This window comes from Porites lutea, chromosome 1 (genome assembly GCF_958299795.1).
Source record: "Porites lutea chromosome 1, jaPorLute2.1, whole genome shotgun sequence".
NCBI classification, from domain to species: domain Eukaryota; kingdom Metazoa; phylum Cnidaria; class Anthozoa; order Scleractinia; family Poritidae; genus Porites; species Porites lutea.
The window spans coordinates 11,789,791-11,802,687 of NC_133201.1; the positions used below are offsets into that span (position 1 = coordinate 11,789,791).

Sequence of the window (12,897 nt, forward strand, 5' to 3'; positions counted from 1 at the left end):
CCTTTTGTAATAAAGACTACTTGTCGTCCATCTCACTAGACATTAAACTTTTGTCTTGAATTATTAAAACCTTTAAAATTATATTGTATTCTTGAAGTACATTTGTTATAAATTTAGGTAGATCATATCAGAAACGCTATTAAAGGCCACATGCGCGGGGATGCAAGATACACACCTCTCGCCTTGGTTATGATCTTACCGTCATAATTCTAAATCTTTACTTGTAGAGGTGCAGGCAGGTCCGCGTTGGACGACGTGCAATGGTTTCTACCTTATGATATGTTACTGTATTGGTCAGTACCAAATCAGTTGCAAGTAACTCTTTGTCTTCATGAAGCACGTAGATGCTAATCGCGTGTTTGCAGAAAGAACTTGAAGCTGCTGGACAACCAAAAAGGCTATATGTCAGTTTAACATTCAGCATTTTAGCATCCTTGACATCAATGAAGTTTGTTCTTAGCCAGTTAGTTGGTTGGCTTGCAATGATAATGTCGCACACTGAATATGCCTTGCGAACAGATGTTAAATTCCACTAAAAAATAAAGAAAACTATATCTCATCAACCAGAACAAAGCAGCTTTCATCAAAATATATTTGGGGCTTTTTTTACTATAAGGTAGCGCTATAAATGTTAAATTCATTATAAGAGCGTTATAGTTTATCCTTTTAGCTACAAAACTCCGGGTCTTGGGGAGTGATTTCTAGAGCTTAACGGGATTTTTAAAAATTAAATCGACTGGAATTCTTGAGATTCGGAGGGTTTTAACCCTCGGACGTACAATTCAAGGCGGACGGGATGGGGGGGGAGGGGGAAGGGACAACCCCCGGACGTACAAGTTTTTTTTTTGAGTTTTTTTTCCTAGAGGATAAAATATCAGCACCTGATGTTTTCAGTAGCTGTTCGTTTATCTGTCGCGCGGTCAGTTTCTATGGTTACGAGATACGAGATATGACGTCTAAAGTAGCAGGTGGTCAAGCAATTTTTGAGTGAAAGTACATGTTTTTTCAACTTTTCTTCAACAATAAAAGAAAATATTGTCGTAAAATCATGCTAAGTGCTTATTTTATGTATTATTTTTTAATATGAAGCACAAAAAGTCACCACTTCTCGAGGTTTTAACTTGATTTATAATTCTTGGTAAAATCCAAGATGGCGGCCAAGATGGCGACCATTTTGGGTGACGTCACAGGCCTCCAGCAGCGCCACTACTCATAAAACTAACTTTTAACTTTCTTCCCCTGAAAAGGGGGCGGGGTAGGGGCTTATTAGAGAGGTCCTTACCCCTGCGCCTCCGTGAATACTCCTTGTGAAATGCCATCTTAAAAGTGCACCGGGGCCTGTGGAACTTTGAAGAAGAATTTCTAAAGAGAAAGTGTGAGACAATCAGCAGCTCTGACAACTTAACCAAATAACTACTATTTTTACACCCCTTATAAACTTTAGAGGGACTAGGGATAGAAATGTAAGTCTGTCTACCGGCGTTGAAATAATTCCATTCGTTCTTAGAGTTCATCTATCCGAACACCCTCCGATATCTGCCTCAACATGGCGTCGTTGGAGTAAGAACCGGTAACGTTCATTTCAAATTTCTGCATTTCACTGTTGTGTTTCTCTCATTTACAATTTCTCAAAAAAGAGAGTCAAAGACCACGCGAAAAATGGCGCAAGTAAAAGAGCGGGGAGGGGGTGGGAAACTGAAAGGAAGGAACGTTACAAAAAATGTCACGCACGACGAAACACGTCAGTAAAGCTGGTAAAGTTGACCCGGGTGATAGAGTAATAGGGTTATAGGGCACGGTGATAGGGTGGCTTTGGAGGTGGGGACGAGGTTGGGTTAGGAAACCATTCTTCGATAAGCTTTATTCTTACCCTCAACCTCGTCCCCAGTGCGCTTTTCCCTAACCCTTGTGACCTGTGAAATTTGCTTGTAAACCAGAGCCTACCTCTTGCTAGGGTAACCCTCTCTCCTTGTAAACAAGCGCTTAGCTTGCGTTTTTTATCTCCGTTCTTACATACATCGTTTATTTTTTTTTTTTTGGGGGGGGGGGCGGGGGGAGAGAGGGAGGGGGAGGGCTAGCCAGTTTTTAAAAGCACCGTTTAGAGGAGTCATGCCTTTTTTTATTTCCTTGAAAGGGGTCAAAAAGTTTTGTTGTGCTTTCTGATGGATCTTACCAGCCCACTCCCAGGCATAAATATTGAATGGTCCCTTCGTACAACTTAAAATCTTGAACGTCGATAAAACGGCTTCCAAATGGCTCTTAACAAGTGAAGAGACAGCAAAAAACAAAAACAAAACAAAAACACAAAGTCACGAGTCATTTTTATTTGTATTTTTGTCAAAAAATGGAATTGAAGACGTATTTCGTTTATTTTCATACATTTTCTTATAAATTCAAATCCCACTTATTAGTTTGGGTCGCCTGCAATCCGATCACGTGACTTTTGGCGCGTAAATTCACATGAAGAAGAGGCTCTCTTTACGACCATGTTTGTTTTCCTCTGAGGCTATAAAAACAGCTGAGAGTAAACGATCGGATCAGCCAAATCCACAAGACCGGTCTATCATCGATCACATTTCAGAAAAAAATGCCATTAGTAGAGCAGTCGGAGTCGGGCGATCGCTGCTCTTTTCGCCTTCGCCGCGTAGGAACGTCGGCGACCTACCCGGGCATTTCAGACACGTTCAAGTAAGTATGTTGTTTGTGACTGTTGTGTGCGCTTCTCTCAGTTTTGTTTTTTTACTTTTCTTTTTCACCATCTAAGAAAAACTTGACCAAGTTTAATCGTTTAAGGAAGAAGCCTTTGCTGTTATGTTTTAGTCTGCTTTTAACTAGCTGTATATTCTTGGTTTGCAACCACGTGACAAGGCCGCCATGATGCGTGTCAATACAATACCACAGGTAGCCCAAGCTCGAAATATGAGCATCGGCGAGCATCGGCATTGTTGCATAACATTCAAAATATAAGGATATGTATAGGAAAAAACCTATCGTTTCCGTAACCTACGAAAATGAAAGGATTTCAATGAAAAACAGCTTACCTTACTTAAAATGTGTGTTACGTCTCTCCTGTGTGGTCCACAGGCCGATTTATGGCGGTTTTAAGGGGTTTTTATGACAACGGTTTTTTCTCTATATAAAGGTTTACCAAGGTTGGGCACTCCAGCGAAGCGGCTCGACTGATCCACCGAAGGAAAATGGCCGGAAATTTGCTCCAACTGCTCCAATCCCCTCCAAATTCCGCCTAGGTAACACTCAATAGTTCTTCTTTCCATTCGTTATCTTGCTTCAAGACTCCTTTGCACTTTGAGCGAACCAAAGGTCGCAAATCTCTGCAACCTTTCCCGTCTGTAAGCCATCGATTGAGGCTCGGCCTGAACTCTGCGTTACCGTTGACAGATAGCGACACTGCCTGAGACTCAAATTACTCACACTCGGGGTGGGAGACAGTCTCTTGCTCCCGTTGACACAATAGGAAAACAACGGGAGCAAAAGACTGTCTCCCACCCCGAGTGTGAGTAATCGGAGTCTCAGGCCGTGTCGCTATCTGTCAACGGTAACGCGGAATTCAGGCCGAGCCTCAATTGATGGCTTCAGACGGGAAAGGTTGCAGAGATTTGCGACCTTTGATTCGCTCTCGGTGCAAAGGAGTCTTGAAGCAAGATAACGAATGGAAAGAAGAACTATCGTGTATTACCGAGGCGGAATTTGGAGGCGATTGGAGCAGTTGGAGCGATTTTCTGGCCGTTTTCCTTCGGTGGATCAGTCGAGCCACTTCGCTGGAGTGCCCAACCTTGGTAAACCTTTATATAGAGAGAAAACCGTTTCCATAAAAACCCATAAAACGGCCATAAATCGGCCCGTGGAACACACAGGAGAGATGTAACACACATTTTAAGTAAGGTAAGCTGTTTTTTATTGAAATCCTTTCATTTTCGTAGGTTACGGAAACGATAGGTTTTTTTCCCATACAAATCCTTATATTTTGAATGTTACGCAACAATGCCGATGCTCATATTTTAAGCTTGGGCTTCCTGTGAGTTTACATAAAAATAGAGTTTAGTTCCCACCAACATGGCCGTCATGACGTCACGTGCAAACCAGCAATTTGGCCCGTGAAATGAATTACTCAATTAGAAAATACGATAGGCATGCGACGCTGATTGAGTGTGTGCGCAGCTTGATGCACCAAAATGGCCTTGCGTGTTTTCAATTGCCTCGCGTGTTAATTTCAGATAACTCGCATGTCCACCTCTGCAGATCTCTTCTGCCCACATACAACTGTACTGGTGAAGTTGAACTGAAGTTACATACAGCTGTAATTTAACTTGAATTCACAGGCATGACAGCAGTAGAGACTGGGCCAGCTCATGTTGCCAGTGCACAGAGATCACTGCAAAGAACAATGCTATACAATTAGTGCCTTGTGTGTTTTCAGATGCCTTGCACCTCTGCCTTGCATCAGGGTCTGGAAGGGTACTTTTGGTATCCGTGATTTAGCCAAAATATGGGGAGGAATGTGGGAAAACACAAAAATTTTAACAGGAAACGAGATTTAGCTGCAGGAAGGGGGATTAACCAAAATTTGGTCACATGATGTGGGATATTTTGTCTGTCTGTTGGGAATACTGATAGACATGTTCTCTCTCTTCCTCTCCTCCTCATTTTCCCCTCCATCTTGTCCAACTAAGGTATGAAAATCTATTTCTTTTTTGCAATGGCCATACATGTAAAACATGCAGAAATTCAAAATATCAGTCGAAAGAGCCAATTTACGTCTTACATTTATTTAGCTTTTATGGCAATTACTCTTTGTTAATGTATGTATTTTGGGTGAGACAAAGAACTGTATTCGGGAAAATGATGAAAAAAGTGCAAGATGCGGGATTGTCATGAAAAAGGAACTGGAATGTGGGATCTAGACTGTTCACAGTCCCCTAATTTTTCGTGAGATCGTTTAGACATACCGCGTCTTACCGTCACAGCTATCTTGATTTTTAAACGTACCGAGGGGGCGGGCGTCGGGGATTATTATAGCTCCGGGGTGGGGGGGGGGGGGGGGGGAGAAGGTAGAGGGACTGTAATAACATCACTGCAGCTCGAGTTCACGGAGCGCGTTGTACCAGCAACACAGGTGTTTGATTGGTCAATAGATTTTAATTTGCATTGACAACAGGTTTAGTTTAAGTTGCCGGCATTGACTTAAGTCAATGACAAGTCGACGTTTCCATAAAACATATGTTTTCATACCATAAGGCACATCTCGCGCAAACACACGAAGAATTTTTAAAATTTTGATTAGGAAAATGCTTTCTTGTGCATGTTTGCCGATTTTATTTCGAGGAATGGCCCAGAAAAGGAGATATTTGTAAACACGCGTAATCAATGCTAAATGTGTCTGGCATGTTTTTCATCACCAGCGGAGTTTCTTAATGAATGAATGGTAAAAGACATGAAATTCCTATCACGTCTCCTGAACGCGAGTTGCAGTGATGTTATTACAGTCCCTCTATTTTTCTCGCTTCCTCCCAAACGGCCCCCGCCCCCTAAGTAGTTTTGACACTCATGCAAGATGGGTAGCCCGTAATGCAAAACTCTCGATCTCGATGATTTTACGGAAAAATAGACGGACTGTGAACAGTCTATGTGGGATCAGGTCCCCCCCCCCCCCCGCCTCCTGCAGACCCTGTCGCATGGCTGGCTAGCTTACCGGCTCACACATTAAGCGGCGTCTGTTCTCATTACTGTTACAAGTTAATTAGGACTCTTACATGTACAAATGTACCTTCACATCCACCCCCCTCTTCTAATTTTGTATTTTATTTTTTATAGAATCAACAAGGAAATAACTGTGGTTGGACGAAATCCTTCTTCCTCTGATATATTTCTGGATTCTAACAAGAACAAAGTTATGATATCTAGACTCCATGCAAGAATCATCAGTGAGAAAGATGCTACAGGGAAACATACATTTAAAATCTCAGATACAAGCCTAAATGGTACTTATATTAATGACGTCAAGATTTCTGATTCATGTAATCTTAACCCTGGTGATACTGTGACATTTGGACATTTAAAAGGGGCAGTTTTGCCTCCTGGGGTCGTTGCTCAGCAGCCAGATTCTGAGTTTCGGTTTAAGGTAAGTAGTCTATTTGAGTACATTCATTTTAAGCTATGTGTACATTCACATGGCATCAGGTGAATTTTTGACCTGCTGAAATGACCAGACACTTTGTTCACATGGGAAAATTCAATATTTTTGCACTGTTCACATGGACCTTGGAAACCGAGACTATTTACAATTCACTGCTTTTGGATATACAGTAGAAACAAGTGGGAACAGGAAGAAAACTATTTCAATTCCTGTTTGATTGTGTGGAGTTTGGGACACTTATATGTAAATAGTTGATTCAACTAACTGAGGAGGTCTCTCAAAACAAAAGTACAGTGTATATGTGTGAAAAGGAATAATTATACATGAACCTGTACTGACAAAATAGTTCTCATCTTGTTGCTGACCTGTCTGCAACATGGCGGCTGGTTCTACCTGAGATACTGCTGCAATATTAGAACAGGGCTTGTTGCCAACAGAGGCCATCTCAGCCTTGACAACCAGCAGGTTTGTGATTTTTTCTTGATTTCAAATTTGCAGGTATGCTGGTGGTAAGAGACCTGTGATGGCTCTTAATGCCAGTTGCAGATGTTGACATATTTTGAAACAGAGTATAATTTTCACGTAGCAAGCGGCAAATATATTGCATGACGGTCAGCATAAGAAGGAAATATAAATGCACTTTATTTGAGTGTCAATGTATTTAGCACAAATTAAGTGCTAATTGGAGGACACCATTTCTACAATGTACATGTACTTCCCCATCCGTCTGCCATTTTACTTGGACAACATCCAAGCAACTCAAAGGCCTAGCTGTTTGCAGGGCAAACAGGCATTAACTTTTACAGAATTTGTCAGTTATTTTAAGACCTGAAGTATTGTCAGTCGCGGAAATCGAATCTGCAATATCAGGCTCTGCAGTTAAGTGCTTTATATGTACATGTTCAACTTTATAGCCTGTACCACAGACGAAACTGAACTCTTGTCAAGTCTGTCTGCAAAACAGTTCCAAAATCCTTGTTCTGAGTCCCCACCTGTGTACCAGGATTCGAGTATGCACCATTGTTGATTTGCCAATCAGTATGAAAGAAATTTCAAAATGCATTTTTGGTAATTTGTTGAGTCTGTTGGGGGCACAAAACAAGGATCTTTGGCACTGCACGTTTTTGAAGTACTTTAGGTAAACAGACTAACGTTAACGCAGTTTTCGCTAACTAGTTTGAAGCGGATTAACATGGATGCTGTACTGTAGAAGTTACTAACTAAGGTTAAATTATGTCTGCGACGCAGGCTAAGTGCTCTACCAACTAAGCTACAGCAGTTGACTTACCACAGTCTGAAAAAGAAAATAATTCTTTCTAATCATGTATTCATACAGTTTGAGAAGTATCCATCAACTCCACCAAACAAGAATAAACAGAAGAGTCCTGGAGGCCAAGTGTGTTCTTCTCCAGAGTTTCAAAGAAAGGTGAATGACATTAGTAATAATTAAAGTTGCAATAAACCAAAACTACCTGCCCAGGGTCCTGTCCCCAGCTTTTTCACAATACAAACGTATTTGTTGTGAGAGTCATGTTTAAACTATTGGATACAGTTAATGTTAAAGTAGATGTTGGTGTTACACAGCAGCCGAATTATGAAACTTGCACATAGAACAGTTATATGATCTGAAAACTTGATCTCTCCAGCTTGAAACTTCACCAATCTTACATACATGTACAATAATTATTATCAAGACCTTTTATTACTGGTAATAATGGAAGGTTATTTGGAGTGTGGGCAACAACGATAAAAGGTCAAAACACTTTTGCTCAAATGCTACACTTTGTGTAAGTTTCATGTGGTACATGTAGATGGTCAAAACATGCGTGATTAAATGCAAGTGATAGGAGGTCCAAATGCCTGTGATCAGATGGCACTCAATACATTCCAATTCATTCTTTATAAGTGAAACTCCAAATTAAGTTTGTTACATACATGTGGTGCATGCATAATAGAAACCGGTTGTTCAAAAGGTGGATAACTCTATCCACTGGATAAATCACTATCCACTGGATAGCACAATTGTTTTCCCTAATACTGATCCATTGGATAGTGATTTATCCGGTGGATAGCGCTATCCAACTTCTGAACAACTGGGGGCTGGAGATAAGGATTATGGGCTCCTCTTGCTGTCCGCAGTCAAGTACATTGTATCATCTTTAAGATCATCAAGTACGTGTAATATCCCTTCAGTCCTTTTCTGCCCATTACAGTTACTGAAAGGGAAAATGATCCTCATTTGAATAAGCCAAAAGTTTAAAACAATGTGAGCATCTATTAAGGGAATGCAGTAACTATAAAAAATATTATAATTATGAAAAGTATAGCATTTAGAGAAAAATTCAAAAATGTAATACATTTTCCCCCATCCATTTTGTATTTTTACAGACACCAAGTCCAAATTTGAGTCCATGGTCACAAAACCTTGGTGCTAAGACTCCTTTGCTGCCAGTAGCTAATGGCCCAAATCTGTCGGCCTTCCTAACCCCAGAAACACCTGGGCAGCTACCTGAATCATCAGCAAAAGACTTTTGTAGGTATGTATTTTTACATGCACAAATATGAGATGATGTCCAACAGAATGAGTCTGTGCTACACACTTGTGCCGGGTTTACATGCAGACTGACTGGCACAAGTGTGAGTGAAAAATAATATTCAATTGTTGATCGAAAAATGGGCTCCCTTAAAGAAACATACTAAATGTTGTGTAATACTGTACATGCACATGAGTATATCATGCTGAAATAAAAACTGACTTCTGAAAGAAAGCAAACACAAGATCCCAATTCGAAATGGAAAATTACTATAAAATGTTACAGCTTTTTTTTGTCATTGAGTGGGTACCATTAAAGAAGCAAATGTTAGTGTGCCTTCTAGACTGTTTGCCTAGACTAATACCAAATAGATTAATATTGTTAAAATCAGTTCCTACTTGACAAAAGGTATAAAAAAAAGAAGCCCCAAGTGACTTCTGAAAACTGCTTTATTATCTCGCTGTATGTAATTGGTTACAATAAACATGGGTATGTATGTTATAAAACAAAAGCCATAGCGGGATTTGACATTACATCAATAGTCACTCATAGGGCCTTGTTTAATGCACCTAATTAATTTTTCAGACAAGTGCATTTTAAAATAAAGTTTGAAATCATGTCGTGACCACTTGGTAGTTATTCTTTCTCAGACTACCTGGTTCAGTACGTGGTAGACAAAGTTGGAGGCAGCATTTTGTAAGTGACTCAGAACACAGTGACGATGATGACCTCATGGCATATGCAGCAACAGCAGGTAAAGCTATGGAGGATAGCGATGAAGACATATTTTCTCTTCAACTTCCTGAATCCCCTGCGTTATCTGATGATGCAGTTACAACCTCAAACACCCTAGATCATCAGACATCTGTTAACATCACTACTGTTTCATCAAATAAGACCTCGACACATGTTAGTAAAGAATGCAGTTCCAAGAGACCCAAGACCAAAGAGGAACAAAACAGTCTGGTTAAAAAAGGTAAGAGAAAAGTCATCATTTTGTAGGATCATTATGTGGTAGTGTATTTTCCCATTTTTTTTCTTCTTCTTTTTTTTTTGCATTTATTTGTGTTTTCCATGGAGAACTTTAAGTCTTATTTCAAATCTTGGATGTTAAAAAGAATGTCATGCATGGCAAAACACATCTGCTCAACAGAGCTAGTAAAAAGTTGACCTGGGTGATAGGGTAATGGCCCTACCTGTGAAATTGCTTCTAAACCAGAGCTTAAGTACCAAGGTAACCCCAGCACAAGGGTAACCCTCTCTCCTTGTAAACAGGCCCCAAGTCCGTGGACAAACTCTCGTGAAACATTCAAACAAAACCTCTTTGGCAGAACCTTCACATGCTACCTTCTCCTGCATTTTACTAATGCAATTAAAATTTAGAAATTTTGTTAAAGTTTGACTCTGGTCACCTTAGGCACCCTTCACTAAACTTTTCATTATTTTTTTTTTTTTAACAGCTAACAAACGACCAAGAAAGTCCATCCTGACACACAGAAAAGCTAAAAAGACGTCAAAGACTAGTGATTCTGGTGATGATCAGGATGATGACGGTTTTATGTACAATACATGTGCCTCTGTGGACTGCATTCATCCCCATAACAAACACAAGCTGGTGGACTGGGTGCAGTGTGATGACTGTGATGATTGGTATCACGTCATGTGCACAGGACTCACTCTAAAGTCTGTGCAGAGAAAATCAGCTAAATTCCATTGTGGATGTGTATAAATTCAAAGATCTCCATTACATCAAATGTTACTTTTGTTGAATGACATGAACAACATGTTTTATACAATATGTAATAGCCACATCCAATATAGTAATATTGATTTCTGACATGACTCCAAGGCTTTCTGGTCATTTTTTTGCTATATTTGGCTTGGTTTTCTTGGTACTCAAGTCTCTTCAGGGAATTGCAAGACTGGAGTCGTGAAAAAACCTTGGAGTCATGTTAGAATTTTGATACATGTAACTGTTTATGAAACGCGGGCTATGCCCCCATCTGCATTATGTGCAATAATTTAAAAAAATGTGTATATTCAACACGAATGACAATGACAAAGGTTTCAAGGACATCATCTTTAAGTTGTGGAGCTGAGGCAGTGGTTTGGTTATTTTTATTTACTTTTATTTTTTTGTATTTTAGTCATTCCAAACTTATGCCTGGACTAACCTGTTTTATACTTTTTAAAGGGAATAAAAAAGATTTTAGCAGCCGTCATCTTTGATACAGATTACAAATAGTAGAATTGTGTTTATTGGTTATTGCTCTCTAATGGGCTTGCATCTCTCCAAGATCACAGCTAGATTTCTATCCAGAATTAAAGAGTAATATAATGCAAGGAGTTTGATTTTACATTGCAAATAAATTAAGTTTTTAAGATACCAAATTTTAATAGCAATAATAATGCCTAACAAAAAAGCTATGCATTAGTTTTAAGAACAGACAGTTGCAAAGTTGGAGTTCAGCTAAATTTTAAGTTTAAAGTAAAGTAACCCAAATTTTTCTACATCCTTTATGAGTTACTCTTTGAAGGTAGTCTATAGTTCATATTGAAGCATTTTGTACCTATAACTTAGCTTAAACTAGTGGCTCAAAGTTTGCCACTAGTTTCCTCAGCAAGTTAGCCTACAGACCCTGGAGAACCTATGCAGACATGACATTGTCTCACAACAGACATTTTGTCTTAACTTTATTTAATATGCAGTTACGTACTAATTGATGTTCTTGTTCTCCTTCATAAAAAAAAATCAATTAACAATATCTATATTTTTTAGCTATTTCTGTTATTGCAACGGTTTCTACTTTAAACTTACTATAACATTGACTTTACTGTATTTTAAACTATTGCAATAAAGGTTCTATGAATTATTGAAAAAGTGATGATCTGCAAATGAGTTGTAATAGATAAGTGACCCAGTGGTATTGTTCTATCTGAACCCATTCACTAAATGAATATCCTCAAGTTAAGGATCTCCTGGCCTGACATTTCCTGAATTGATTTCAGCCAAAACTTCATCTTTGAGTCCTTGGGGCAGCACGTCACCTGGTGCCGTCTCCAGCAGTAATTGCTGCAGTTTCACTGTGTTAGGACCCACAATTAATTCCCTTTTATTTATGTTTGAGGCCTTCACTACAAATCCCTTGTACCCGAGTCGTGGTGGCATTCGGATAGGGTCATAGGTGAAGCCAGCAGTTCTGGCATTATCCAAAAGTTGCTTAATTTCTGCATATTTTAGATGGCTGGAAGAAATTGACCATTCTGGATCTCGGCGCCCAGAAAATATTGCCAATGTTACAAATATAGCACCTGCAATTTAATCATCATCATCGTTAGTAATGCAGATGAATGTATGTACATTTAAATTCAACATTGCAGACGTTACACTACAAGTGGGGCGGTGGGGGACCACCTCAAGTGATTATCTTGGATACCGCCTCCTCAGGTGTACTCGATCAGAGTGATGACGAAAATTGCATGAGAAGAGTCAGCCTAGATTGAACGGAAGCTTTAAAAACTGCTGTCCCAAGATTTTGAGAAGACTTGAAATTTAGGGACAAGGATAGTTTTGAGGGCATGTTACTACAGTCTTCCAGTCTGCAATCGCACACGGCGTTGCGCCTCTTGCAACTGTACCCCAAGATTAATTGCCAACGAGCAAGCCGAGTGAATACGGTCGGCTTGCGAGGCGGCCAGCTTAATGAATTCTCGATCGTGCTGTGAAAAGTAGGAGTAGATTCCCTGGGGATTTTAGTGGCGTTAGATTTCACATGTAGTTTCACTTGACTTTTGATGTCCTTTGTTGAAAACAAACGAATCTTCAAAGTTCGGACATTGTTCTCTGCCACACTACTGTACTTGTACGAACTACAACTTGCTATTTCATGTTCGCACTAAACTATAAATGTTATTTCCCTTTCGCTGTTTGAAACCCGACAAGTTTAAGGTTCAAAAATGTCTAAGCAGAAGAATAAGAGCGAGTTTAAGACCAAGATCATGGCAGAAATGTAGGAACGAGGAGTGATTGTAGTCGAAATTCTCGCCTCAGCAGGTAAAATGATTTTATAAACATTGGGACTAAAATGTATCGTTGGCACTTAGCGAAAGCTACAACTAGTTAATAATATATACCTAAAACTAACGTAAAATGTGAGTTCGAGCGTTTTGTTTTTTTCCTTGCCGTTGGGCTGGCTCGATCATGGAGGA

The 12,897-nt window shown here is 39.7% G+C and overlaps 1 protein-coding gene across 1 annotated transcript; it reads left to right on the forward strand.

Moving 5' to 3' along the window:
- Positions 1–2,488: 2,488 nt before the first annotated feature.
- LOC140945165 (uncharacterized) lies at positions 2,489–10,713 on the forward strand. The gene is made up of 6 exons (XM_073394225.1): positions 2,489–2,688; positions 5,833–6,139; positions 7,491–7,580; positions 8,543–8,691; positions 9,339–9,664; positions 10,149–10,713. The coding sequence occupies exons 1-6, from the start codon at positions 2,588–2,590 to the stop codon at positions 10,415–10,417; spliced, it is 1,242 nt and encodes a 413-aa protein (XP_073250326.1). The 5' UTR covers positions 2,489–2,587; the 3' UTR covers positions 10,418–10,713.
- Positions 10,714–12,897: the final 2,184 nt, after the last annotated feature.

What these genes read in the sequence shown, in the direction of transcription:
- LOC140945165 (XM_073394225.1), top strand. Translation starts at nt 2,588, where the DNA reads ATGCCATTAGTAGAGCAGTCGGAGTCGGGCGATCGCTGCTCTTTTCGC. An exon ending in ATTCTGAGTTTCGGTTTAAG is followed by an intron (nt 6,140 to 7,490) that starts GTAAGTAGTCTA and finishes GTATTCATACAG; the next exon opens with TTTGAGAAGTATCCATCAAC. An exon ending in TCAGCAAAAGACTTTTGTAG is followed by an intron (nt 8,692 to 9,338) that starts GTATGTATTTTT and finishes ATTCTTTCTCAG; the next exon opens with ACTACCTGGTTCAGTACGTG.